The 27,552-nt window shown below is 33.3% G+C and overlaps 4 protein-coding genes across 4 annotated transcripts in view; 2 read left to right on the plus strand and 2 right to left on the minus strand.

Annotated features, from left to right (window-relative positions):
• Positions 1-180: 180 nt before the first annotated feature.
• On the plus strand, positions 181-7,734 carry LOC133189542 (tyrosine-protein kinase SRK2-like). The gene is made up of 11 exons (XM_061324903.1): positions 181-262; positions 1,944-2,113; positions 2,414-2,513; positions 2,715-2,819; positions 2,960-3,051; positions 3,415-3,573; positions 3,714-3,860; positions 4,160-4,419; positions 5,426-5,579; positions 6,050-6,181; positions 6,347-7,734. Exons 2-11 carry the CDS (start codon positions 1,966-1,968, stop codon positions 6,565-6,567), a joined length of 1,518 nt encoding a protein of 505 aa, XP_061180887.1. The 5' UTR covers positions 181-262; positions 1,944-1,965; the 3' UTR covers positions 6,568-7,734.
• Positions 7,735-8,066: 332 nt separating this feature from the next.
• LOC133189543 (deoxyribonuclease TATDN1-like) lies at positions 8,067-17,929 on the minus strand. The gene is made up of 12 exons (XM_061324904.1): positions 17,850-17,929; positions 17,633-17,653; positions 17,476-17,520; positions 17,235-17,284; positions 17,083-17,146; positions 15,986-16,129; positions 14,164-14,206; positions 13,905-14,031; positions 13,408-13,484; positions 9,041-9,111; positions 8,355-8,487; positions 8,067-8,185 (listed from the first exon to the last, which is right to left on the minus strand). Exons 1-12 carry the CDS (start codon positions 17,893-17,895, stop codon positions 8,089-8,091), a joined length of 918 nt encoding a protein of 305 aa, XP_061180888.1. The 5' UTR covers positions 17,896-17,929; the 3' UTR covers positions 8,067-8,088.
• Positions 17,930-18,200: 271 nt separating this feature from the next.
• LOC133189731 (protein DBF4 homolog A-like) lies at positions 18,201-21,144 on the plus strand. The gene is made up of 2 exons (XM_061325131.1): positions 18,201-18,528; positions 19,295-21,144. Exons 1-2 carry the CDS (start codon positions 18,273-18,275, stop codon positions 21,124-21,126), a joined length of 2,088 nt encoding a protein of 695 aa, XP_061181115.1. The 5' UTR covers positions 18,201-18,272; the 3' UTR covers positions 21,127-21,144.
• Positions 21,145-26,623: 5,479 nt separating this feature from the next.
• The window catches only part of LOC133189546 (proteasome adapter and scaffold protein ECM29-like), a 31,295-nt gene continuing 30,366 nt past the window's right edge, over positions 26,624-27,552 (minus strand). Inside the window, exons 47-48 of the mRNA XM_061324906.1 lie at positions 27,151-27,228; positions 26,624-26,811 (exon numbers count right to left, since the gene is read on the minus strand). Coding sequence (XP_061180890.1) covers positions 26,678-26,811; positions 27,151-27,228 — 212 coding nt within the window. The 3' untranslated portion in view covers positions 26,624-26,677. The remainder of the gene's footprint in view (positions 26,812-27,150; positions 27,229-27,552) is intronic.

Here is a 27,552-nt window from a genome sequence, read left to right on the forward strand (position 1 = left end):
AATGAATGTGATTCATTTATCTAAAAACAATCAACTAAAAATTATGTGCTATCAGCAGGGATATACTATATCCCTGCTATCAGAGTCATAAAATATTCTGCACAAGTCGAATCAGTTTACGAACATTTTAATTAAATCTCGCGAGATTTGACGCGATATTACGTGGTTTCAGAAATATACCTTCCGGATAGGATTCCGACTTCCTTGTCATCAAAGAAGAGTTTTAGTCAGAAAATGGAAAACTTTCCTGGATGATTTACTGGTATAGTTATTTGATGATAATAACAATTTACGGATCTTAATTTATACTTATCAAAACAATAATGATATCCGATACTGGTGCCCGTCGCAAGTGCCACAGGCGTGTCTGTCCCATTTTATCAACTGATTTCCGTAAACAATACACATTTCAGGAGAGATTTATTATACAGTATAATTAAAAGTAAATAATATATAGATATGATGTAGTGACTTAAATGTTACCACAACAAGTAGGTATGGAATGTTATGATTTTCTGATCATATCCTCTGGTAATTGAATACCCTAGTTCAGATTCATTACCTGTAACATAATGACGTCCAAAATATACAGTTCCAGCGCAATAAATGAAGAAAATTTATTTCGCTATAAATATTGTAAATCCACTTTTAAGTAAGGAAAAGGAATAACTTTTTGGTATTAAGTATTTTCGCAATCCCTACTGTTTAAATTTGATCCCTAGTGATTTTGCCATAATTCCCCATTCATATTGACTGAGAGGTTTCACCCCTTCATCTGTTCGCAGCAAGTGGATTCACCCTTCATGGTTTTCCCACAAACATACAGTGTAATGAATGTTTCTGCAGTGTGGTCACTTTCAGGAATTCATTTGATCAGTGCAGTTTTTTTTTCATTATTTAGATTTAATAATGAGTGGCCAATCATTTCCGAATTATTTCTGATTTTAATGAAAACCTATCTTAGAGTTAAAGAATGACATTTTTGCTGCTGTTCACAAATTTATAGCAGAATACTGTAGGTTCAAATACATGTAATTATATAAAATTATAAATATATGTTTTTTAATTTAAAATTTATTTTGTATAACATGCATTTGTTATATTTTAAGAGAGTAACTAGTAATGTTTTGGTTCCTGTAGACTATTTGTCAATGAAATATGCACAAGCAATGCATAGTCATACTAATTATAGCTATCACCACTCATAGTTAGTGATTTCCATCTTTTATCACATTTTTTCATCTAATTAAGCAAAATCAGATTCACTTTAATAGTATTAAATACCTCTTCCATGGTACAGACCAAAAAACAAACTGCCCAGATCCTCTCATGCTATAATTTTACACTAAAGACAACTATAAAACGGGAGATCCATACAGTTACTAGAGGTTAAACCACTCAGGGTGAACATGTTATTGGGGGGTCTCACCTGTTACTGATCCCAAAGAGGATCCAAAACTTCTTCGGGATCAGTCTCTCAAACTGTAAGGTTATAGAAAGTCTTACTTGCCAAAAGTTATAAATGTACATCTCATTTGAGATATGATATCCTAAATGGGCCATTATGTCCCTTTTAGTTTTAGGCAATAGGTCTCCACCTGAGTAATAATTTAATATTTCAAGAAAAAGTAAAAAAAGTTTTGCTGTGGAAAATAAAATTCATCTGCAGATGTATTTTCTTACAGAAAGAAATTGATTTCTATACATCAATAGGAAAGCTTTGATATGTGTCGCAATTTTCAAAAGGAGAATGGTTGAAATTTTGATTTAAATTTCAAATGAAATTACATAATACCATTCACATTTACTGGTAATTACTATGTGTATTTCAACATAGGGACCTTTATTCGTATGCCTCAGGTTAATATCAAATGTCAGTATACAAGTGGATATTGTTGCAGAACTCATGATGTATACTGTATACATGTAATGTTCTATTTCAGACAGCTTGTTTGTTGCTCAGATATGGGTCAGTGTTTTAGCAAACCAAATGAAAAGAAGAGCCCGCCTCCTGCGACTGAATTGAATGGACCTGGGGTTGTTTCTCCATCAAATATCAATGTCAGTATCAATAACCCAGAGAGGCCACTCCCCCCACCCCCAGCCAAATCAGGTAATTATTAATAGGAGCATCATAAACAAGTATTGCAAAAACACAGAAAAGGGATTTTTTAAAACTGCATTCTGTAAGATTTAACTTGATTTGTGGTACATGTACATGTATGTATTAATTGTAAATTTGTTGCTCACCACATGTATCCTTGGTACAAGAACATTTTGATTCTCCCTTTTTGCAAATTATCCACAGGAAAGTAGGCAAAATATGTTAGTCATGAATTTAGATAAGAATTAGTTTTATTTTTAGTACTTTTATACTATGTGTTTTATAATTTGATATTCTCCTTCTTTGCAGAAAACTCCTTGATTGTCAGGGCCTTGTATGATTTTGATGCCATTAACGAAGATGACTTGTCTTTCAAAAAGGGAGATCGCATGGAGGTGGAGGAGTCCAGGTAATTATGTACTATTAATTTAAGGGAAATCACTAGAAGTAGGTGTTGACATTGTCTGATGAACATTTTACAACCAGAGCTGTACAGTAGTATCATTATTCTATATGAACAGTCATGCATTGGGAATTATTAGTATAATGTATAAGCTTGTGTCTTTCTTTTTGTGTAGTTTTACACATGTATCCTTTTCTTTGTTTACAGTCAGAACTGTGATTGGTGGATGGCTCGTCACATGGCAACAGGACAGACAGGATACATCCCCAGTAACTACATATCTAAAGACGATGACACCCCACAAACTCAAGAGTAAGTCTCTCAAAATGCAGCTGACAGCTTAAATCTCTTAATTCTTAGGAAATATTTAAGACTTTATTTGGTTTATAAAATATGAAATGAGTATTATGAAATACTGTAGAAATGTTCAGACGACTGAGTTTTATTTATAGCTGGTGGTATAATGTGGACCGTAAGGAGTCTGACAAACAGTTAATGTTGCCAGGCAACAAAGTGGGAACCTTCTTAGTCCGAGAGGCGGCCGGTAAGTTCATTAAGGGTACTTTACTTATATAGCTGAAAAAAATTGAATAGTGAAAAAAATCTTCCTGACAATTGGACAAATATAATTTCTAAAAGACTTGCAAAATTCATTTTAAAAATTATATCATGCAGAAATGAGGAAACTTTAAGTCAAAAATATTGTGATCAGCATTGTTTGATCCCAGATAATTTCCCTGAGTAAATGTCCATTTCTTATGTTTTAAGATTAGGGAGTAAACAATTTGAATATCCTGATTTCAGTTCAGTTCCTTTAAAAGGAATACTTGTAATAGTGTGTGATAAAAATAGAATAAGTGAAACAAGAATTAACTTTCTGATTCACTGCCTACATATTTCATTTCAGATAAAGCCTCTTATGTGTTGTCTATACGTGACCATGACCCCAAAACGAACGATGCATGTGTAAAACACTACAGAATTAGAAAGATGGACAATGGAGGATTTTATATCAGTCCACGACGAACATTCCCCAGCATGATCAAACTCATAGATCACTATCAAAGTAATGTCTTAGTATTTAGGATAGATATGTATTTATTAAACTTTAAGTAATATTACAGTGTCTATGTAGAAGTTAAGTTTTTAATCATATAAGTCAGTGTTCATTTAAATATTTTAAATTCTATTTTTTACTAACAACAGATGTAGGAGATGGTCTTTGTTGCCAGTTAACTGAACCATGTCCAAAAGTAAGGCCAACTGTTCAGTTCCGTGAACTAGAAGTTGCGCGCGAGTCAGTCAAACTGATGAAGAAGCTGGGTAGTGGATGCTTCGGAGACGTTCACGCTGGTACTTAACCTCTTGTTTAGTTGAATATTCTTCATGGTCTGTTTGTAAATGAATGAATACAGCACCATGTAACATGTTTACTGTCTATACATGTATGTGTGTTTAATGTCTATACATGTATATGTGTTTATTGTATACATGTATGTGTGTTTACTGTCTATACATGTATGTGTGTAAGCTGGTGATTTAAGTTTTTGCAGTATTTTCAGTGACTGATGTTATCAACAGGTACAATTCTGAATAATGCAGGTATGCTTATTAATGGTTTAACTGAAGGGATTTAATTAATTTTAATTAAGGTAAATGGAGAAATACAGTAGATGTTGCTGTGAAGACTCTGAAGCCAGGTGCAATGTCTGCAGAGGACTTCCTACAGGAAGCTAAGCTTATGCACAAATTACGCCATCGTAAACTTGTACAGCTGTTGGCAGTGTGTACAACAACAGAACCAATCCTTATCATTACGGAGCTGATGGTCAATGGAGCCCTGCTGGATTATCTTCGCAAGGACGAGGGGAGGTCACTCAAGTTTGTTGTGTTAGTGGACATGGCATCACAGGTAATGCATAATGTTTATACCAAGATCATCTCTGCACTTCATTATTTTTTTATAGCGTACATGTGATACATGAATGTACCAGCTGTAACAAAAAATTTTCATATTTTTTACCCCATTCATGTGATCACATCTGGACACCAAAATTCATGGGAAATGAAAATATGCGGAGTATTTTGAATTATTTACCAGAAGCTGCCATTATTTTGAATTCTTGCTAACATGACACAGAAATCAGGATTGATGTGTGACTTACTGTGCCTGATTAATGTAAACAAAACATTGCTACTGAAGGTGTAAATCGATTTTTGTAATAATTACTTTGTTGTTTTAACATATCAAAACTTACCTGAGGAGAAAATTGATTTTATAAGGGGGGGGGGGGGGAGGGGTTCAATTATAACTTGTTGGAATTTTGTCAGTAGAAAGACATATCAATGAGAAAACAACATGAATCAGAGCCAACTCTGTAACAATGGCATGATATTCAGTCCATAACTTATTTGCTCTGCTGGTTTTGTCCTTTCTAATGCAGTATTAGAGAGATGCGTTACTCTCATGCTATCAAATTTAATGTGTTGTAAATATGAAATTTCAAAAGTTGCAAAATTTGCTTGCAGTAAGTTATAACACTGCATGTTATTATTCATTTGTTGATTTTTAATTTATTGATAAATATGATCCTTTAATGAGGATTTTTTGGTTGATATTTTGTACACTTTTTTGTACATTTTGATGAGCAGTGTACAGTATTTTCACCAAATTTCCAATATTTTCAAGGCTCCTGTAGAGTTTAAGTGTCTGAAATTTATCAAATCTACATGTATGTTATTGATATTCAGATGTTTGTTAAATACATTTAATATTTGCTCTTCATTGATAAATAATATTATATTGTAATGGAAAGAGAACTTATTACATTTCTGAAATATTCAATTTAAAAGCTTTCATAAATATCAGTCAGAATATGAAATATGATCATATATATATGAAATATTTATGTTAACAGATTGCTGATGGAATGGCCTACTTGGAAAATGAAAATTTTGTCCATCGAGATTTACGAGCTGCCAACATCCTAGTAGGAGAAAACAACGATGTCAAGGTCGCAGACTTTGGTCTGGCTAGGTTAATTCAGGAAGATATATATGAAGCACATGAACGTAAGCCCAGTTTCAAAAAAAATCTCTGCACTATTTTTTTTAAGAAGGCAACAATGTATGTCCTAACAAGTATTTAGGCCAAAATGAAGACCCTATTTGAGGAAATAATTGTAATTGATAAGATATAAATGTACTAGTTGATTAAATGTAAATTTGAAAATTGTGAGAAAAAAATTTAATGTCTTTAAGGTTAAGGATAATGAGACCCCTTTTTAAAAAATTTTCCTGTTACCATAGGCTGGAAAATGGTTTGTATTATGTGTCCTTTGTTAATTATTTACCCACATGGAGCAAAAAAGAGGATAAATTTGAGTAAATAAATTGATATGCCTATTCCACAGAGCCATTGTACAGAGTACATGGTAATTTAGGGGTCAAGATGATATTTAGTACCGATAGGCCAAATTGAATCCTATAGAAGTTTCTGTATTATATTTCATAGTTTCACACAAACATATATTTTATTTCAGACACAAAATTCCCTATCAAGTGGACATCACCTGAGGCTGCTTTTGACCGTAAATTCAGCATCAAATCTGATGTTTGGTCATTTGGTGTTCTACTATATGAATTAATCACTTTTGGAAGAGTTCCATATCCAGGTATAAAACTCTTGAAATATCATTATTGCAATGTTATGTGAAGAGACTTCATAGTCTGAAGAATTAAATGTGCAAAAATATAAAGATAATTGTATTTCTATAGAGGAAAAATGTAAACCTTTTTGGGGAAAAAAAGTGATTCTGAGGCATTTTAAATTTTCAAAGGTATGAATGGACACGAAGTGCTGAGTAAGGTGGAGAAGGGGTACAGAATGCCTAAACCCACAGGGGGAACTGTTCCTTGTCCAGATCCATACTATGACATCATGCTTCAGTGCTGGAAGAGAAACGCTGATTCCAGACCAACATTTGAATATTTACGAGACTTCTTTGACAACTATTTTGTGAGCTCTGAAGGCCAGTATTCTGGCGAACCGATGGGTTGATGATAAAAACAAATCGTGTGATAGATTCTCTCTCTGGAAATTCCTAGCGATTTCTAATGCCTTTTGGATTATTACATTAACTTTATCTCGAAACATTCCAGAATTATTGTTTTGTTTGAGGGTTTTCTTATGTCTTCAGAGTAAGTATTTTTCAATTATTTTTTCAATCAGGAAACACAAAAAAGGCTCAAGTAAAGTTAGACAAGATTCATAATCAGAACATCATTATCAACTATATTTCAGATTCTGTTGCAATATCAAACATTTGTTATATCTACAATACTGTGCTTGGACACAGAACTATTTTTTTATATATATTTTGATATGAAAGTTTTGTACATGCAGTTTCTGCAAACAAACTTGTCCATTTTTTTGAGTGTTGAAAATGTTGTACAGAAATAGATTGATTAGACTAGCCATGTTTGCACACTTTGAATCAATTTGTACATAGTACAAGCAAGCCTGTATGAATTGCCACTTGTCATTCCCTCATATAATTATTAACTTGTGCCTTATTGCCTTTTTTAAAGTCCTATAAAAATATGAGATTTTTTTAAATTCCTTCCTTCCTTTTACCCAATTCCATGTAATAATAAATAATAAATAAAACATATTATAAGCTTTATTTTGATTATTGCATTGTTTTCTCAAATTGTATCAAAATGATAAAGCATTCTTCCAAAGTAAATCGGTGATATTCAGTTTGCATTAATGAAATGAAGTCATTGCTTTTCCTGGGGGGAAATGTTGGTTTTTTTTAACTCGTCAATGAACAAATTTCTACGCAGAAATTGCTACCAAATAATAGTGCTTGATCTCTTTGGGAGAAGTAAAACCTTACTGATACCAGGATATACATGTATATCACATCATTCCCATTGTAAAAATACTTCTGAAAAATGACAATCAAAAAGGCACATTCCCTGTCTTCTGTCTAACACATTCCACTATCAGCTAAATCATGTCTGAAATCTGGATCAATATTTAGAAGTCTGATTTGATGTATCCAATCTTTCTTATTTCAACTGAATACATTCCTTTTTCAGTAGCTTCTGGAAAAAAATTTGAATGGCAGATGCTTGTGTTGTGAATCATATTCAAATTATTTTGTACAGATTTTTTAATACATATTGCTACATTATTTTAATAAACTATATGTAAACACTATGATTTTTTCATGTTTCAAATTTCTGTGTAGGACATGTACCAAGGTATACTAGTAGACATTTATTGGTAAAAGAAGACGGAGACTTGACAGTTGTCTGCAGTCCAATCATATTCCAGAAAAGTTTTATCATGAAGGCATTTCTTGAAAGTTAGGGGGGTTGGGGGTGTAAAATCTTCAGTGGTCAAGGACTTCATTAACTATATCCCTGTGGGTTCACCTGCAGTGGACAAGGGTTTAATCATTATAATATTGCCATGTGTCTTATTAGCCTATTGGTCTAGAAATGTATCTGAATGGTATCATTTAACAATAATAACTTGTACAGACTGGATGAATATGTATAACAATTTTTATTAAGGAAAAAACAATTGACATGTATTGCTATACAGCTGTTCTGCCAGCTCTCCAATTTCTGTTTGTCTTGCTGCACTCATCACCTCCAACACTTGACTGAAATGGAGATATAATTGTTGTATCTGAAATATCTATATTTTTTCTCATATTCATTTACATTTATTGAATTCACAAACTCATTATATAAAGGATTATTTTTCTGTATTGAAGGTGTTTTAGATGCTTATTGGCCTGACAGGCACACATTTATAGTGTGTTTACTCACATTATAAATGCAGGTTCATTTCTGCTTTTGACACAAAATCCTTTCTCCCATTTTTCCTTTTTCCTTGTGGGGAAGGTTGTTTTGATATGTTTAAAACCAGCATGAGTTGGGCGGATTTCACACCAAGGGGCGTCTGTTCAAATGAAGTGCATGAAAGCATTATAATAGGACTATGTTCCCTTCAGCTTTTATGAGCTTGTAACATTTGTAGTTTAAAAGTTTTTTGAGTGAAGTTTTATTTACACTCAGGACATAATACTTGTGATTTGATACTTTTGTGAAAGTTTATAAATAAAAATGTACAAGGAGGAAAAGGATGTTAAAATAAAAATGATGGAACACTTCCTTAGAGTGACCTTGCATGATCTCTGGTTACACACTCGTACACAAAGCTTTTTGTTACACATTATATAAGACACTGAAAATGTTCCTGAAACTCACTATTGAGTTTATTACAGAGAACACTCAACCTTTTGTCTCCGACACAAATTCAGGGCAATAACTCTTTCTCTAAAAAAAGAAATTACATAATATTCTAATAAATTGACACTTACACCACTTTATATTTGAATACAGAAAAGCCTCAGGATCCCACTAAAATCAGGAGCTCTTGTGTACGAAATATTTCCCTAACAGAAAGACTCGCTAACAAGAATTTAAACTGTATAGTTATAAACAACACATACCTGTTTCTATCATTAGTCTTTCTGAAGGTATTGAACACATTGCATCTATATTTTCCTGAGTTTTCAAAGAGCTGTCAAAGATAAATATTGAAGATGAAATATAGATGTAAAGTACATGTATAACTTTTTAGCTAACCTGAGCTGAAAGCTCAGGTGAGCTTTTCTGATCACCCGTTGTCCAACCGTCTGTCCGCCCGTCCTTCCATCTGTTAACTTTTCACATTTTCAATTTCTTCTCAAGAATTACTGGGCCAGAAAAGCTGAAACTTATGTGGAACCTTACTGAGGTAGTGTAGATTCTAAATTGTTCAAATCATGACCCCCCAGGGCAGGATGGGGCCACAATAGGGAATCAAAGTTTTACATTGAAATATATAGGAAAAATATTTAATAATCTTCTCAAGAACTACTGGGCCAGAATAGGGTGAATTAAAAAGAAAATGACCAAACGCATATTTATCAACCCACACTAAACATACAGGCAATGAAAATAGATTTCTATGTCTCAGCTTATGTCTTTAGATAGTGTCTAAAAACCTGCCAAATATCTCGTTGATATCTCATTTAACAAAAAAGTTATGCCCAAAAATGATGCTGAAATTGTCAGGAGTGCAACACCTTTTTGTGACAATTTGAAATTTCAATATTTTTGGGAGATCTGTGAAATAAATAATAATGGTTTATGTTGAAAATAAAGACTTTCCTGATAATATTCAAAGTATTGAGCTTTAAATGTGGACTGTCATAACTTCTGTTTAATCAAGTTGGGGTCATGGCTGATGTTTAAAAAAATGCTATACCATGTCAGGAGTGCAACAAATAAAATGTAGTGTTGCCAAAAAAACATCAATTGTAAAATTCTGAAAGAAAATTAAGACAAAAAAGAATTTGCAAAGTGTAAAACAATAACTGATATACATTTTAGAACTTAACAAGATGTGTTTGTGAAACACTGATGCCCTCGTATGGCAGCTTATGGCGAAGGTTAAAGTTTCTTCAAATGCAAGTCAAAATCCAGGCCAAAAGATAAAAAATGTTGATACCCAAAGAAAGGTCTTGTCTCGAGGAATACACCTGTGAAATTTGAAAGACCTAGATACAACTGTTCAAAAGTTATGGCGAAGGTTAAAGTTTTTTAAATAAAAGTCAAACGTCAAGGTCAAGGTCAAAGTGGTTGGTATCCACAGGAAGATCTTGTCACAAGGATTACATATGTGAAGTATGAAAGCCCTAGCACCAACCATTCAAAAGTTATGGCCAAAGTTAAAGTTTTTCAAAAGTAGGTCAAACTCCTAGGTCAATGTCAAAGGGTCAAAGTGGTTGGTATCCAAAGGAAGGTCTTGTCACAAGGATTACATATGTGAAGTATGAAAGCCCTACCATCAACCATTCAAAAGTTACGGCCAAAGTTAAAGTTTTTCAAAAGTAGGTCAAACTCCTAGGTCAAGGTCAAAGGGTCAAAGTGGTTGGTATCCAAAGGAAGATCTTGTCACAAGGATTACATATGTGAAGTATGAAAGCCCTAGCATCAACCATTCAAAAGTTATGGCCAAAGTTAAAGTTTTTCAAAAGTAGGTCAAACTCCTAGGTCAAGGTCAAAAGGTCAAAGCGGTGGTTGGTATCCAAAGGAAGGTCTTGTCACAAGGAATACACATGTGAAGTTTGAAACTCTAAGCACCAACTGTTCAAAAGTTATGGCCAAGGTTAAAGTTTTTCAATAGGAGGTCAAACTCCAAGGTCAAGGTCAAAAGGTCAAAGTTGTTGGTATCCAAAGGAAGGCCTTGTCACAAAGAATACACATGTGAAGTTTGAAACCCCAAGCACCAACCGTTCAGAAGTTATGGCCAAGGTTAAAGTCTCATAAAATTTTGCAAAAGTGGGTCAAACTCCAAGGTCAAGGTCAAAAGGTCAAATATGATGGTACCCAAAGAAAGGTTTTGTCACAAGGAATACACATGTGAAATACGAAAGTCATAGCTCCAACCAATCAAAAGTTATGGGCAAGGTTAAAGTTGACAACAGACAGACAGACAAACAGACAAACGGACAAACAGACAGACAGGACAAAAACAATATACCCCCGGGATCTTTCGATCCGGGGGCATAAAAATGTTATATACATGTAAATCACAAGCAGCATTAATGAGAGTCAAGTATATGTGCATACCCAATAATGACAGGAGTGCAACATTTGATGTTTTGCTCCCAAGCATGAAAAAACTATTATCATTATATGATTTTCTGATTTTTATTTTGGAAAATAAAGACACAAAAAACATTTTTACCAAATAGATTTATCAATTACAGGGTCTGTCTGTGCTTCAGATCTATATTTCTATGGTCAGGAGTGCAACACATTTTTTTAAAGATTCAAGTAGTGTGACGAAAACACTTCTATTCATGCTAAGATGTATTCATTAATTTATAATGATCTTTTTGTATAATTTAATACTAAATTATTGACAGTTTTATTATTAAAATCCTTCCTTTTTCAATTTTATCAATTCAGATGTGTTTTTATCTTTTTTGTGATTTTTTTATGAATGTTAAAAATAAACACACTAAAAAAATGTCATAAAATTCAAGTAATTCCTCCTCAACTTCATTGAAACAACAGAACAAGTTCTTATGTAATTTTCACTTCACAATTCTACTTTCAAGGCCACAATCTTTTGGTCAGGAGTGCAACAAATATGTTAGAATTATAAATCATCCAATAAAAATAAAAATAAAGAAAAAATGATGAGCAGAATTTTTCTGGTGGGTTACTGTGTTTGTCCTCTAAAGGAAAATATGCTATAAAATATATTTTATCTTCTAAATATACATTTAAGCTAGTTTTTTGGCATAAATAGGGAATAATTCCAGATAAAATGCATTTTACATACTTTCATCTGTTTTAATTGTGAAGTATTGGACTATAAGTATTGCACAATTTCATTACCACTTGATGTTGCCCACACTTTATGAGTTTTTGTGTTCTATGGTTTTAATTTTAAACTTTCCTGCAGTCAGGAGTGCCACAAAACTGCTTTATAATTACTAATGCTTTTTAACTATCTTTACTAAAAAATAAGTTGAAAAAAATGTTTGATACTATTTGATGTTCAAAACACTATGTCTATCAACAAATTACAGAAATTTTACAGTCAATTCAGGGAATAGTTTTCATCATTTCAAACATATTTTTAAATACAATTTACATATATTACACTTTGCAAATAATCATGTTTTAAGGTCTTTGAATATGAAAAGCCTGCCGTAAATGATGAAAAATATCAAAACAACAAATTGATTTTCAAAGTAAGAATGGGTTATTGTGTGTTATAATTTTTAAAACAATGTTAAATAAAATACATATCAGATGTTAGGAGTGCAACAAAATAATGTAACATAAGGTCTCTTCAAAATCTAGTATTTTTTGTAAGAGAACTCGAATATAACAATTCTTTTTTGGCTTAGATTTAAAGAATTGACTTGAACGGACAAAAAAGTGAATTTTGGGGAGTTTTATTGCTTCACATTTTTTTCATATTAAAACTTTTCAAACCAGAATTGAAAAAATAATGTAAAATAACAATCAAAAAGCCAATTTTTCATTACATATACAAGAGAAGATACTCAATCAAGGTCTAGATTTAATCATTTATACCCCTTTTACCATTTTGAAACATAAAAAACTATAATTTCTTGTGATTATGTATTTTAGAAAGTCTTTTAAGGTGTGTTGATATTTTCTTTTTTCAAAAGAAATTTTAATAATGAAAATTCTGAAACTTTTTAATCCTATTGTCTATTCTATTGCCACTTTAGGATTTTAAACTAGAATGCATGTACAATATGATGATATAAGTGAAAAATATGTTATAAGGAGTTGAATTTTTCCAAAAAATTTCAGTTTGGTGGTCATTTTTTTGAATTCACCCAATAGCTGAAACTTGTGTGGAAGCCTTTTGAGGTAATGTACATTCTAAATTTTTCAAATCATAGCCCCCGGGGGTAGGGAGGGGCCACAATAAGGAATCAAAGTTTTATATTCAATTATAAAGAAAAATCTTTTTCCAAATAACTACTGGGCCAGAAAAGCTGAAATTTATACGGAAGCTTCCTGAGGTAGTGTAGATTCTAAATTGTTAAAATTATGACCCCAAGGGTAAGGTGGGGCCACAATAAGTATCACAAGGGGGAAAATCTGGTGAAGAACAGCAGGGCCAGTTACTCAGGTAAGCATTGTGGCCCATGGGCCTCTTGTTTATCTACATTTGCTGTTTTTGAATGTAAAAGATGAAATTGAAACAACCAATCTAAAGCATGTTTCAATTGTCTACAATATGATAGACTTGATTTAGAGTAATTTATCCACTAACCATCCATTGATTCCTATATATAAGTCCTGTTCTACAATCTCCCTGGCCTCGGCCGCTGTTCCTGTGAAGGAGTGAACCTGTAACAAGTTTACAGAGCACAAATGGTATGTCAGAATATATAGACTACAATACATGTAATTAAAGATGACATACTGATGGTGCTTAAGCAGTGATGTGCTGTAAACCAACTATTATTCATGACAACTTTTATTTGGGATTCGTCACTTTGAAAAAATTGGCAACTATTAATTTTCCCAGGTGAGGGAATATTTTACATGAATAGACAACTAAATAAATGGTTCGCATCAAGAAATACTCACAAGTAAAGGAAAGTTGTGAATCTCAAAGAAATTTTTCATGTGCAAATAAAAGTTGGTGTATTAAATAATTTCTTTGCTTTGTTGGAGTCTTAATAATTGTTCTCTGCCTCCTCACACAATCCATCTTTATGAATGTAATATGTTTATTTGTCACTTTTTTTTTCATTGTAAACTTACCACACCTCCTGACATTCTATCTCTGTTACGTTTGATGATATCTATGAAATCTGTGTGACAGTTGCGACTGTGAAGAAACATGGGCAGTTTGGTTGTTTCTGCAAGGTCCATTTGTTTTTCAAAATATCTATATAAAAAATTTTCTCAACAAAGTCATGCTTTATTGATCTGAAATATAATTACAAAATACATTTCAAAAAAAAGAAGGAAAAAAAGCCTTACTTATCACAATGGTTTGCAAAATAAAAATGAAACTTACTTGAGTTGAATTTCCTTTGGACAGAAATGGAGACGATCATAGTCTGAAATAATAACAATATTCACGTAGTAATGGAGCAGAAGAGACTAATGATACTCATGTAGTAACAGAGCAGAAGGGACTTTAACGATACTCAGTTAGTAATAGAGCAGAAGGGACTAACAATACTGAGGTAGTAACGGAGCAGAAGAGACTAACGGTACTTATGTAGTAACGGAGCAGAAGAGACTAACAATACTCAGGTAGTAACAGAACAGAAGAGAGTAACAATACTCAGGTAGTAACAGAGCAGAAGAGACTAACAATACTCAGGTAGTAATGGAGCAGAAGAGACTAACGATACTCAGGTAGTAACAGAGTAGAAGAGACTTATGATACTCAGGTAGTAATGGAGCAGAAGAGACTAACAATACTCAGGTAGTAATGGAGCAGAAGAGACTAACGATACTCAGGTAGTAACAGAGCAGAAGAGACTAACGGAATTTTTTTAGTAACGGAGCAGAAGAGACTAACGATACTCAGGTAGTAACAGAGCAGAAGAGACTAACGATACTCAGGTAGTAACAGAGCAGAAGAGACTAACAATACTCAGGTAGTAACAGAGCAGAAAAGACTAACGATACTTTTGTAGTAACGGAGCAGAAGGGACTAACAATACTCAGGTAGTAACAGAGCAGAAGAGACTAACGATACTCAGGTAGTAACAGGGCAGAAGAGACTAACAATACTCAGGTAGTAACAGAGCAGAAGAGACTAACGATACTCAGGTAATCATGGAGCAGAAGGGACTAACAATACGCAGGTAGTAACAGAGTAGAAGAGACTAACGATACTCAGGTAGTAACAGAGCAGAAGAGACTAACGATACTCAGGTAGTAACAGAGCAGAAGAGATTAACGATACTCAGGTAGTAACAGAGCAGAAGAGACTAACGGTACTTATGTAGTAACAGAGCAGAAGAGACTAACAATACTCAGGTAGTAACAGAGCAGAAGAGACTAACAATACTCAGGTAGTAACAGAGCAGAAGAGACTAACGATACTCAGGTAGTAATGGAGCAGAAGAGACTAACGATACTTTTGTAGTAACGGAGCAGAAGAGACTAACAATACTCAGGTAGTAATGGAGCAGAAGGGACTAAAGATACTCAGGTAGTAACAGAGCAGAAGAGACTATTCAATACTCAGGTAGTAATGGAGCAGAAGAGACTAACGGTACTCAGGTAGTAATGAAGCAGAAGAGACTAATGATACTCAGGTAGTAACGAAGCAGAAGAGACTAACGATACTCAGGTAGTAATGGAGCAGAAGAGACTAACGATACTCAGGTAGTAACAGAGCAGAAGAGACTAACAATACTCAGGTAGTAACAGAGCAGAAGAGACTAACAATACTCAGGTAGTAATGGAGCAGAAGAGACTAACGATACTCAGGTAGTAACAGAGCAGAAGAGACTAACGATACTCAGGTAGTAATGGAGCAGAAGAGACAAACGATACTCAGTTAGTAACAGAGCAGAAGAGACTAACGATACTCAGGTAGTAATGGAGCAGAAGAGACTAACGATACTCAGGTAGTAACAGAGTAGAAGAGACTTATGATCCTCAGGTAGTAATGGAGCAGAAGAGACTTTCTGTTCTTTTGGATTCTAAAAATCATTGTTCTATCCCTCAAATAATAATTTCTGTTCAATCCCTCCATTAAATGAAAAGGGAAAGACAAACAAACAAGTTTACAAATGAAATATTCTTCATATTCTCCATCACTTTGTTTCAAAATTGCCTACCTGTCTATAATTGGGATTTCTTTGCTCATTACCTACCTAGACCACATTCTCCTACAGCCACGACTTTGTCTTTGTTAGTGACAGTCAGATCTAGCAAACTCTGTAGATATTTCTCAGAGTCATTCTTTGTAAACTCCTGGCATCGGGTTGGGTGGCAGCCCACAGTGCAATAAAACATGTCTACAGCAGCACAATAATTTTAATCCATCAATTTTTCCCCATTGTTTTTCATTCATTGGTTTTGCATGTATATTTTCAGACAAGTGTGTTAAGGAATATTCTGAAGATTTACTTGAAAGAAGGAAATTGCATTAAAAAATAAATCAATTTTTGTGGATATATAACATATACTATAAGATTGTTAAAGTCTTTGATCCTCATCTTAGCTTTGTCTTGAACTGTTTCAATCCTGACTAATTGGTATCTGACTAAAGGTACATATTATTATTCTCTTCAGTTGCTATTCAACTATAGCTTGAATTGTCTCCTTCAACCCCCTTTTCATTAAAATATATTTACATTCCAAATGTATTTTGCTTATAAAGTGTGTGGAAAGCTACAGCATTCAAAACACCATAACAAGGACCGGGGGTTAAAAGGTTTAGGTATACACTTTATTGTGACATCACAAACTCTGAATGCCATGGTATTGCAACGTCATAAGCGAAAATCAAAATTCACGCTCACATTGAACAGGAGCTGATGCAATGGCTCTTCCATTAATTGTAACTTACCCGAAGGATAATACAGGTATTTTGATATAAAAATCATATTTGCAGTCAAGGCAAGGAGTTAAAAAAATGTAAATATAAGCATTGAATCATTATTTTTTGAAAGATATAGTCTCATAACTGCAACCGTGTGCAAACAAATTTTCATAACGCGCTAACACGTTACTCAATTTGTTTATCCACATTGTTGCAGTAATGAGACTACATCTTTCAAAAAATAATGATTCAATGCTTAAATATAAAATATTTTAGAATGCAACCAAGCAATTTTTTTCTGGATTGAAATCTAAAGTTTGGCTCAAGTTCCTTTGTATTTTGTCTGAATTCACAATGATTAGATATAAATATCTGTTTTTATGATGAGATGAAACTTTTCATCCAAGTCTGTTCTGCAATCTTTACCATTTGTCTTGGCGAGTTCTAAAGCCTCTTTACATTCCTCGAGATAGCCTCCCGTGATCATCATCTGTGACAACAAATAAATGATTTACATAAACATGTATTGTACAGAGCAAACATATGAACAATATAAAAATTTGATATAAATAGTTTACCTTTGTCATACCCACATCTTTAGCTCTTGCCATTACATCGTCAAAATCATCTATAAAGAATATTAACACCTCTATTATAAAAAACCCTGAGGTTCAAAATAATCCAAAAAAAAATTATAAATGCAAACTTATTGTATCCATGTACAGTATATAATAATGCACCAGACTGATCTACTCCTGCTCATCAAACATTGAACAGCAATTAATGCATGAATATAATTATATTAATTATATATTATACCTTGATGTTTTGTGGAATTGTGATAGACACCTCTGAACATGGGGTCTGAAATATTAAGTTTTTAGAACAATGAAACATTTATGTTTATTTTTTTATATAATAAAACATTAGTCAGAGAGAGAGAGAGAGAGAGAATGTATATGTCAGAAAAACTCACCTGTTAAATTGACACCTATATCTAAAGAAATAAATACAAAAAAAATTAAAAAGTATACTTTAAGAATTTTCAAAATATGTGGTATTAATAGTGTAAGTGCCACATATGTAGAAATTTAATACCCCCCCCCTTCCCCTTTTGAAGAAACTAAAAACGACAGATTCACATATATGTCTCTGATGGTACCCTTGAAACAAAGACTATATTCATTCCTTACCAATAAATTTGTAAAGTGTATTTCTAACGTTCACTGCTAAAGCCATAGTTTAATGTTTACAACATGTGTCACACTGTCAACCACAAGGAACCTGTCATTTCTTTTTTTTACATTGAGATCGAAATTTTCTTAGAATATTGAACCCGATGTATATATTCCACTTTAATTATTTCGTAATTTTTTTCTTTTTTAATCACCTTTTTAAAAATTAATTTCGAAATTTAATATCTTCTTATTTTCAAAATTTATCATGCAATGAAATTATACTTATTTTACTGGGAAAACATAGGATAAAAAAGATAGAAAAAAACATTGTACGAGTTATTTAGTAATCCTCGACAATCTGTGACGTCATGCTTGAGCGGCGAATTTAATCAACACAGATGGTGGATAATTTTTGAGCGTCGTTTTGAGCCAAAAGAAATGAAATTGAACTCAAACGATGGGGCTCGGAGGAAACTCCAGTTTGTTCCATCGTCACAGACAACGTACTATCTCGATATTTCTTCCGATAAAGTCAAAGCAAAAGCTGTTCAGAGAATTTTGTTGTTGCATGGAAAAATCGAGGAGTTTTTGTCAAAAGAAGTGAATTTGGTGCTTACAGATAGAAATAACATTGCTAAAGAAGAAGTCCCAACTTCAGACGTAACACAAAAACAGCTGCTACCATTTAGTAGAGGTAATCCATGTACTCTTCTCTCTCACTCTTAACTTTATTAAAAAAAAAGTCATTGGCCAGTAATTTCGTTTTATGTGCCTATACATCCATCGTTAATCATTACAGTACAACTCGCTTAGAATGAACACATATTTAGCGAGTTTACTTTTTTTTTGCATTCCCCTTCAAAATTCTTAACAATTCCAAGTAAAATTTTCTGATATAACAAATTGACCGTTACAGCGAACGCATTTTGTGTCCTGTAGAGGTTAAAAGTAACAAGATTTATATTTTATACAGCAAATTTTTAAGATCTGAAAATTTAAAATATTAAACTGATATCATTTTCTTAAAGTATTTATATTTCGAATTCAATTTATCTGAAAACTTTCGTACCCCAAAATAAGTTTTGTATTTACCACTTCCTGAACATATTCGGTATTCATACTTGAAGGGATTCATGTATATTGTGAATTAGATAAATATATTTAACAAATTTATATCATACGGAGATAACAAATTACAGATGTAGTGAAGTAAATTCACAAGTCCTCAGGACTTCCCTATGACCGAGTTATAACGTATTACTTTAATCTTATGTGTAAATTTATATTGATGTTAAGTGTAACTTCTATATCACTGAGGAAAATATTTAAATTTAATTTTGCAAATGAATTTTTTTTTTTGGGTTTGTTTTGTTTTGCTTGCATAAATGCCATGCATACAAAATGGTATTTAAAAGGCATTTTTGAAATAAGTATTGAATACATATTTCCTATCATTACAGGAAAAGCTCTTTTACTTAAGGCAGCAAAACGTAAAAGTCTTCCAAATGACCCAGTACAAAATGCACATATACTTGGTGTAGATATTCAGAAAGTCTCAAAATTCTTAAAAGACACAGAATGCATTCATTCAAAAGAGAAGAAAAGTCGGAACAAGGCAGGGATGTTGGATGGAATAGAACCTCTCACCTGGGCAGAAAAAGAGAACTATCCAGTTGTGAAGTGTGAAGACATGTTAAAAAATTATAAACCTCTAATTAAGAACTTTGATGTCTTTCCACATGTTAAATATGATCCTGAGTTAGCATCTCCCTTTGATAAAACTGCTATGTTACTTCGGAAGTCAAAAGAAAATGTCAATCGCTATGCTGTTCAGAAACAACCTTTGTCCATCTCCAATAGAGGGGGTTTTTGTGAAGCATGTGACCACTGGTATAAATGCTCACTGCGACAGCACTTAAACAGTGATAGACATTTAAAATTCATCAAAGATACCACCAATTACAAGGTACTAGATGAAATTATGCAGAAATTGCCATCCTTAGAAACATTTGCAAAGAAGTTCAATCTTGGTGAAAAGACACTGTATAAAAATGAAACCAAGGAAGAACCAGGATATCAAGCATCAGTGCCAGAGGAGGGAGAGGATGGTACGACAGAACATGGAGAAGTGTTCCATAGCTGTACTGTCGAGGACACTGTCATAAAAACTACAGTCAGTTTCTACAAAGAAAATAAAACTGATTGCAATCACAAACATGGGTGTGAAAATAAAAGTGAACATTTAGAAGACTTACCAAGTAGAGCCATGCAAAATCAAGAAATGAAGGATAAAAAGAAAGAAAGTGATGTGTTAACATCACACAAACAGGAAGACAATAAGGATCTAGAGATTCCTGGTATTTACTTTAGTCCTATTCACTCTCCAAGCTGTGTGTCGGATAATCTTAGTTTTGCAGACCTGGCAAACCGCTGGATGGCAGACATCAAATCAGCATGTGTAACTGCTAATAAGGACTCCCATTCATTTCTCCTTGATAAAAACACCAAAATCCAGCCCTCTGGTCCACATCAGCATACCACTGACCCAATCTGTAAACCAACATCCTCAGTAAGTGATTCCAAGTCCATGTCAAGTGTTGACTGTGATGATAATGTACTGTTTCAACAGTCAGCGACTGTATCCTCTAAGGATTCTGCCTCCTGTCTCACATCTTCCAGTGTTAATCCTGTGCCAAATAATGTAACAGATTTCTCAAACAATGATCCATCACATACAGCTAATGTAAATATGGAGGCAACAAAGTCAAATATTTTAAACCATGTGGAGAAAGACATTGTTGAACTGACCACCAGCAAAACTCCACAGCCAGCTGTCCAAGCTAAGGTTCCAGTCAATAGAAGGCTGACATATTCCCCTTGTGTAAGCAAAGCTGACAATGATGCTGATAACCCACCACTTAAAGACTCACTGGAAAACAAAGAGAACCAACAAAATGTGTATCTGAAAGAACAAGTACAACAACCAATAAAAATCAAGATCAACTTAAACAGTTTAAAGGTCAATCCTAATGTCCATTTGGTCAAATCTCATAGAAAACGCCGTAGGGATAGTTCCTTGTCCAATGTGTACTGTGCTGTTCAACAAAGTGACATGAAACTTAAACTGTGCAAGGTCAAGGTCACACCTGTCCAACAGAATGGAGATCTTCGACATTACTGGAAGGTGCGTAAATCTGGAGGTTGTCGCCTTGTGTTCAGTGCCGAGAAAAGAAAGGCAAGTGAGGAGGGGGATTATACAGCATCAAAAAGGAAACGCATTGAGATGCAATAGACATGTCTATCCTGTAGTTTGTTAACACAGATTGAGCTAGAATGATAGTCTTGTCTTCAACATATTATTTTTAAAACTATTTTGTTGCCTACATAGAATGAAATTGGTTATGTTAAATATAAAGGTACATTTTTTAGGTCACCTGAGCCGAAGGCTCAAGTGAGCTTTTCTGATCAAAACTTGTCCATTGTCTGTCATTGTTGTCATAGTAAACATTTTACAATTTCATCAGATCTTCTCCAGAACCACTGGGCCAGTTTCAAACAAACTTGGCACAAAGTGACTTTGGGTAAAGGGATTTAAGTTTGGTCAAATGAAGGGCTGCACTCTCTTCCACAGACTCACTAGCCAAGGATTTCTGATCTACTACTCTTCTGTAGAAGATCAGAAACCATTGGCTAGCGAAAATGCCTCTTCCAAGGCACAGTAATTAAGAAATAGTGTAAATTGGGTGGGTTCATTTAAAGATCTTTTCAAGAACCAATGGGACGGAACTTATGTGCAAGCTTCCTGACAAAGTGTAGTTTGTTCATATCATAACCCTTTGGGGTAGGGTGGTGCCAGTGTGGGCCATCAAAGTTTTAAATGGGGCCACAATGGGCAATCAAAGTTTTAAATAGGAATATATAGGAAAGATCTTTTTTCTCTGGAAAAGCAAATCCATGTTTAGTCATATTTAGACAGAAGCATCCTCAGGTAACTTCGATTAAAGTTTGTTCATATCATGAACCCCTGGAGTAGAGTGAGGCCACAATATGTGTTCTTAGTTTTACAAATTATATAGGGAAAAGAATCTGCTGCTGAAGAACGGAAGGGCCATATAGTTACTCAGGTGAGTATTGTGGCCCATGGGTCTCTAGTTATAGGCACACATGGAATCTCTTTGAAAAACTTACACATTTTAGTTTATATTGTGAAATATTTTCTGCTCAAAATATTTCAGAACGATTCCTCCAGTTTTTGTATTTATAAATGTGTAATAACTTACTGTATGTTCCAGAATTTACAGGTTGAGATTATGTTATACATTAGAATGTTATCTTGATATGATTGTCCATTTTTTGTCTCCACTGTGTATTGTGTATTCTTAAAATTAATTTCTATGTGACATGTATTTATTTATATCTCTAAATTATGATTTTGTTTTATCAATACATATCATGGATGCTTATTAATATACATTGTACATTACCACTACTACAAGCCTATTGTCCAGTAATCAGTTCCCTATCAAATCATACCATGACATATCTAGTAACAAAGTATATACACAGCATAGCATAAATCTGAGACACATCATTTGATATGTATTCATTCTTTTTCTGGTCTTGATCACTCAAGTCACACAGAAAATGTTGTACTTTACAGTCTTTTTACAATCAGGATTCAGATCCAAAATGGACTCCTTTGTATCATAGAAATATGACAGACATTTTCAGTAATTTTTAAAATCCAAACTATTAAGTTATGTAGTTTTTAAGATGATCTCATTTTATTTTAACCAATCCTTTGTTGTGATATGTTTTTTTTTTCTTCTCCACCTAATGTCTTTCAATTTATTTAATGAAGTACACTGTATTTGAAACCATTTTAAACACTAGCTGTGACTGATGTTAAAGAAGATAAAAACTTCTACTTATTTAATATATTTAAATTTGGTTGTGTTGTCTTGATTTTAAAATTTATAATATACCAATGTAATTTTTAAAGAAAGAGGCATGAAATAAATTTTATTCTTGGTTGTCGGTCTTAATGTTACAATATAATGCACCTTATGTAACAGGGATTGGGTACATCGGCCTGGTAGCTCAGTGGTTAGAGCACCCAGGTTAGCGGGAGGTCCCAGGTTTGAGTCCCAGTCTGGCCGACATTTTTCCCCACCTGTTACATTTTGGCGCCCACATTGGGACCCGAACCCAAGACCCTCAGACACTATAAGCCTTAACAAGGGCATACCTCACAATGTAGAGACATTACATCCTCACAACATCAGTGGTCCCATGTCAACTCGTTGCTGAGGGATCCCTGACAAACTTCATTCCATATCTTATAGGCTGAGTGATGTCTTTCCAGAAAAGTACAAATCTGGATTGTTTTTCTGATCCCTCAACCAATTACATTAAGCCTTTCGGTGATAAATGTGTAGCACATGCGTTTGTCGTGTCAGCTGATTCTGTTTACATTATCTGTCTACTTCAATTTGATTGGTGCTTCTCAATGAGAGAAGCAAGCCCATAAAAAAAAAAACCAAATGAAGTTTGTCAGAGGTCCCACAGAATGAGTTGACACCGGACCCCTGATGTTGTGATGATGGGGACGGTAGTGTACATAATTTTTACAATTTAATAGATGAAATACTGTACAGCAGCAAATCTGGCATTAAGATTCACTAACATTAGAGTTGTAACTATACAGCAATATACATTGATCAGATGTCTATACAATAAATGTATCGTCATTCAAGAGTCGTGATATAGGAAGTCTTTTTTTCCCCACTTTACAATAACTTGATAAACTACATTGTGTCCAAAAGCATGATGACTATAAATGAATATCAAAATTACAAACTCATTCATTTCTATAGTTACTTTAACAGGTAATCAAATTGAATTGCTCAACTTAATCGAGAGTGTAACTGTTATGCCTTTTTTTTCATTCTGCAAAATGGAATTGAAGAATTCTCTTGTGCATCTGTATTGTGATATGTATTGTATCGCAGTCATCAGTGATACTCAAGCCTTCTAATGATGCGTAATTAGTTCATTACGGTACTTAAGGTAGATAAGCTGGTGGCGCTAATTAAATTCTTGTTAAACTTTTCAAAATGTGTACTGCTGTGCTATATCTACAACTTTTCATATACTGTAAAATCATAAGGATTTGTGAGGAACCATTGTTCACTGGTTTGTGGGTCACCCTTACCCCACTAATTGTCATTCCCATGAATGATAGCTTTGTCAATATCTTTTGTATACAGTCAAACCTTGTTATCTCAAGCTTAATGAGACCAAAAGAAAACTTCAAGATATCTGAGGATTCAAGATATCCAGGGTAAAATACAGAATAAGGGGTTGGGACTTCCAAATCAATTTGACATATCCATGGTATTCGAGATATCAGTATTTGAGATACCAAAGTTCAGCTGTATATGAGTAATCCACAAAGTTACATCCTCACCAACCAGTAAAATTTCAATTCCCCACATATTAAGAAAATTCCACAGTATTGAAAACACATTTTACATCTCTATAAATCTTCTTTCTTCATGGGCATCTAGCAAGCAAACAGCATGAAAGTAATAAGCAGGTAGCCCTTTATTGAAAGTTTCAAATTCCTTTTCCCTGGGTTTAGGCAACAGGGTGAAACTAGGTTATTCATGTACTGAAAATACATTACACATATGGAATTCTTTCTTTCTCATGGACATCTATATTTGTGGGAATATAATAAGGGTAAGAACCTTTACTAAACATGTTATCTTTCAAATCTTCTTTATTCCTATGTATTTACAAGACAAGAGGCCCAAGGGCCTTGAATCACTCTTCTGATAAACTGTACGACCTGTCAATTCTATTTGAAGCCTCTAAATATCTTGTATATTTAGATCAAGCCTTGAAAATCAAAAAAATAGGTCATAATGACCTACACTTTGGCTAAAACATTCTAAGAACCCAAGATAAATCAACTGACAAAAACTGATGATTTTAAGACAATTAGCATCTGAAATACTAAAATATCATAAAATTCAAAATGTAAGTCACAATGACCTACTTTCAGTTGAGGTTCTCTGGCAATTCAAGATGCAACAACTGACAAAGTTTGATGATTCTAAGCCAATTCGTACCTGAAATATTTAATTATATCCATAAAATATCAAAAGTAGGTCACAGTGACCTACTTTTCATTTGACATACTCCAAGGACCCAGATGCATCAACTGACAAAGTTTGATGATTCTAAGCCAATTAGTATCTGAAATATTTAACTTTAGCCATAAAATTTCAAAAGTAGGTCACTATGACCTACTTTTCATTTGACATTCTTGGAGGACCCAAGATGTATCAACTGACAAAGTTTGATGATTCTAAGCCATTTAGTACCTGAAAATATTGAAATATAGTCATAAAATTTCAAAAGTAGGTCACAGTGACTTACTTTTCAGTTGTTCTCTGAGGACCCAAGATGCATCAACTGACAAAGTTTAATGTTTCCAAGTCAATTAGTACCTTTTCTAATTTGTGAATTATTTTGAAAACTTTATTAATCACTGTTTAACCTGCATTACCAGTATGATTTTACCTGTTGAAACTACATGTATTCTGAAAATAATTAGAACTCTGCTAACACAGTATAAGATTGGTTTGAAAAGGAGCTTCCTATACACTGTAGTTCTTCATGTTTTCCTTACTGATGGATGATGTGACGTCTTGTATTATGGTGATAATGAAATTACCGGTATGGCAACTGAAACTATTTCACAGTTTATTCTGAAAACAGGATATCTCATTACCTGGTAGTTTAGAGATAAGATCTCTTAATTTCAGGTGATATCTCTTATAATGATTAGATATCTCTACAATTTTTGTTTCCATCATAAATAATAAGATGGCTTGCCTGTGGTAAACAAAGTTGGAATAGATTTTTTTTTATCACAATTCATCTCTTATAATGATTAGATATCTCTACAAATTTTGTTTCCATCATAAATAATTTAAGATGGTTTGCCTATGATTAAAAAGTTGGGATAGATTTGCATGAAACATGATGGCATTTAAACATTTATGTAGACAGACAAGATTGTGCAGTAATCTACCAATTGCAAATGTCCTCTTTCACACTTTTTGCAATTATTCAAACCTAAATTTCATGAAAACGCTTAAATTCAGAAACAGTTTTTGATTGTCGTATCAAATGCAACACAACTGCAATGGATGACAAAAAAGAACACTTAATGCAAAATATTCTTTTAAAAAACTTGGTAATCCTTTATCACAAAATCTAAGGTAAGGTTATACAGGAAGTGTATAACATTATAGCCAGGGCATACTAGTACATGTATTTAAAAGCATGTTTGTTTCTTTTTTATCCCTTTGTTTCTTTGTCCATAGATGAAAAACTGGAATTGGCATTGATTGAAATGGACAAGTTGTCCCCCTTGTGAAAAATAAATCCCACAGATAAATGGCAAGTCCCAAAATTATGCTTACACCTCCAGGATTATAATAAACTTTCAACTTTTTAATTGTGAAAGTCAGATAGTAAAAAATAATATTCTACAATTTACTTGAATAAAAAGGCCAATGCAAAAGAAACACATGTATACCAAGCATGTGCTTTAAGATGGACAGACACATGAATTACTTTTCACTTTGCAGCAACTGTAGTAATTTGAGCCTTCTTTTTTCCTGTGTTGTCTACACTTGGATTAATACTCAAGCAGTTAATATCATAATCAGATCCCAAAGCACCATTTCAAAAAACAAATGAGACAACAAAGAAGACTTAGAACTAGTTTTTAATATTGATAAGAGAATGCTTCAGTATCACAGTTATCACGAGGTCTCCATAGGTTCTGGTATTTTGAGTTTCTGCTGTATGGAACGCCCTCTATCTGCCAAATCTTTGGGGAGACTCTGGAGATCTTCTGACAAATCAACCTCAGACAAAACAGAGGATGGACTGACTCCTGTCATACAATATTTAATGAAGATACATGTAAGAGTCATCTTAGAGATACTGTGATCATACAGGTCATAATACAAATTGTTAAATAAATCTAAACAAATAAGATTTTAGTATTTAACATGAAATAAGAAATACTATACTTCTGAAATCAAAGATAATTTTTTTCCTTCCATAAATTACAATGTATTAGATTTTTACTTTAAATCCTACTTTATAAAAATAATTTTTTCACATTATATCCATTATTGTTACTTTACATGTTTAATCTAAACAGCTCTTATAATAAACTTAAACATATTATTTTATGTTGTGTCTAAATAATGAATCAATAGTTTCTTACCAACATTTTCTATCTTTTTAATGAGTAATTCTACAATATCCAAAGCCTGTGACCTTATTGCACTGTATTTTTTGTTGCCTGGAAAGAAAAATATATATATATCATTATTATAGTAACTTGATCCAAAGAGCCATATCATATCAAGTTGACAGGCATGGATCATCAGATCAGAGACATAAATTTATCATATACCCCTCTATAATCAGCAAAATATTATATTAAAAGAAAACTTTTGGGACCAATTATACAACTTTTATACTTTAAATAAAACATTTTTTTTCAAGGAACTATATTGTATTTGATACAAAGAAAAAAAATATCATGTATACTGTGACTACGTCATCAGTTTCAGAGAGGGGTGATATGGATTCAGAAAACCACAGAGTGGTGATCCGGAAAGTT

The sequence above is a fragment of the Saccostrea echinata genome, unplaced genomic scaffold (assembly GCF_033153115.1).
Source record: "Saccostrea echinata isolate AGI-Se365-2 ecotype Australia unplaced genomic scaffold, CSIRO_AGI_Sech_v1 ptg000019l, whole genome shotgun sequence".
Taxonomy (NCBI): Eukaryota; Metazoa; Mollusca; class Bivalvia; order Ostreida; family Ostreidae; genus Saccostrea; species Saccostrea echinata.

Excerpts from the sequence above, each read along its gene's own strand:
- LOC133189542 (XM_061324903.1), top strand. The coding sequence starts at position 1,966 with ATGGGTCAGTGTTTTAGCAAACCAAATGAAAAGAAGAGCCCGCCTCCT. Across the intron at positions 2,114-2,413 it reads CCCACCCCCAGCCAAATCAG|AAAACTCCTTGATTGTCAGG; the intron begins GTAATTATTAAT and ends CCTTCTTTGCAG. Across the intron at positions 4,420-5,425 it reads TAGTGGACATGGCATCACAG|ATTGCTGATGGAATGGCCTA; the intron begins GTAATGCATAAT and ends TTATGTTAACAG.
- LOC133189543 (XM_061324904.1), bottom strand. The coding sequence starts at position 17,895 with ATGGCTTTAGCAGTGAACGTTAGAAATACACTTTACAAATTTATTG. Across the intron at positions 17,521-17,632 it reads TATAGGTGTCAATTTAACAG|ACCCCATGTTCAGAGGTGTC; the intron begins GTGAGTTTTTCT and ends TTAATATTTCAG. Across the intron at positions 8,488-9,040 it reads AAGACTAATGATAGAAACAG|ACGCCCCTTGGTGTGAAATC; the intron begins GTATGTGTTGTT and ends TCATTTGAACAG.
- LOC133189731 (XM_061325131.1), top strand. The coding sequence starts at position 18,273 with ATGAAATTGAACTCAAACGATGGGGCTCGGAGGAAACTCCAGTTTGTT. Across the intron at positions 18,529-19,294 it reads GCTGCTACCATTTAGTAGAG|GAAAAGCTCTTTTACTTAAG; the intron begins GTAATCCATGTA and ends CTATCATTACAG.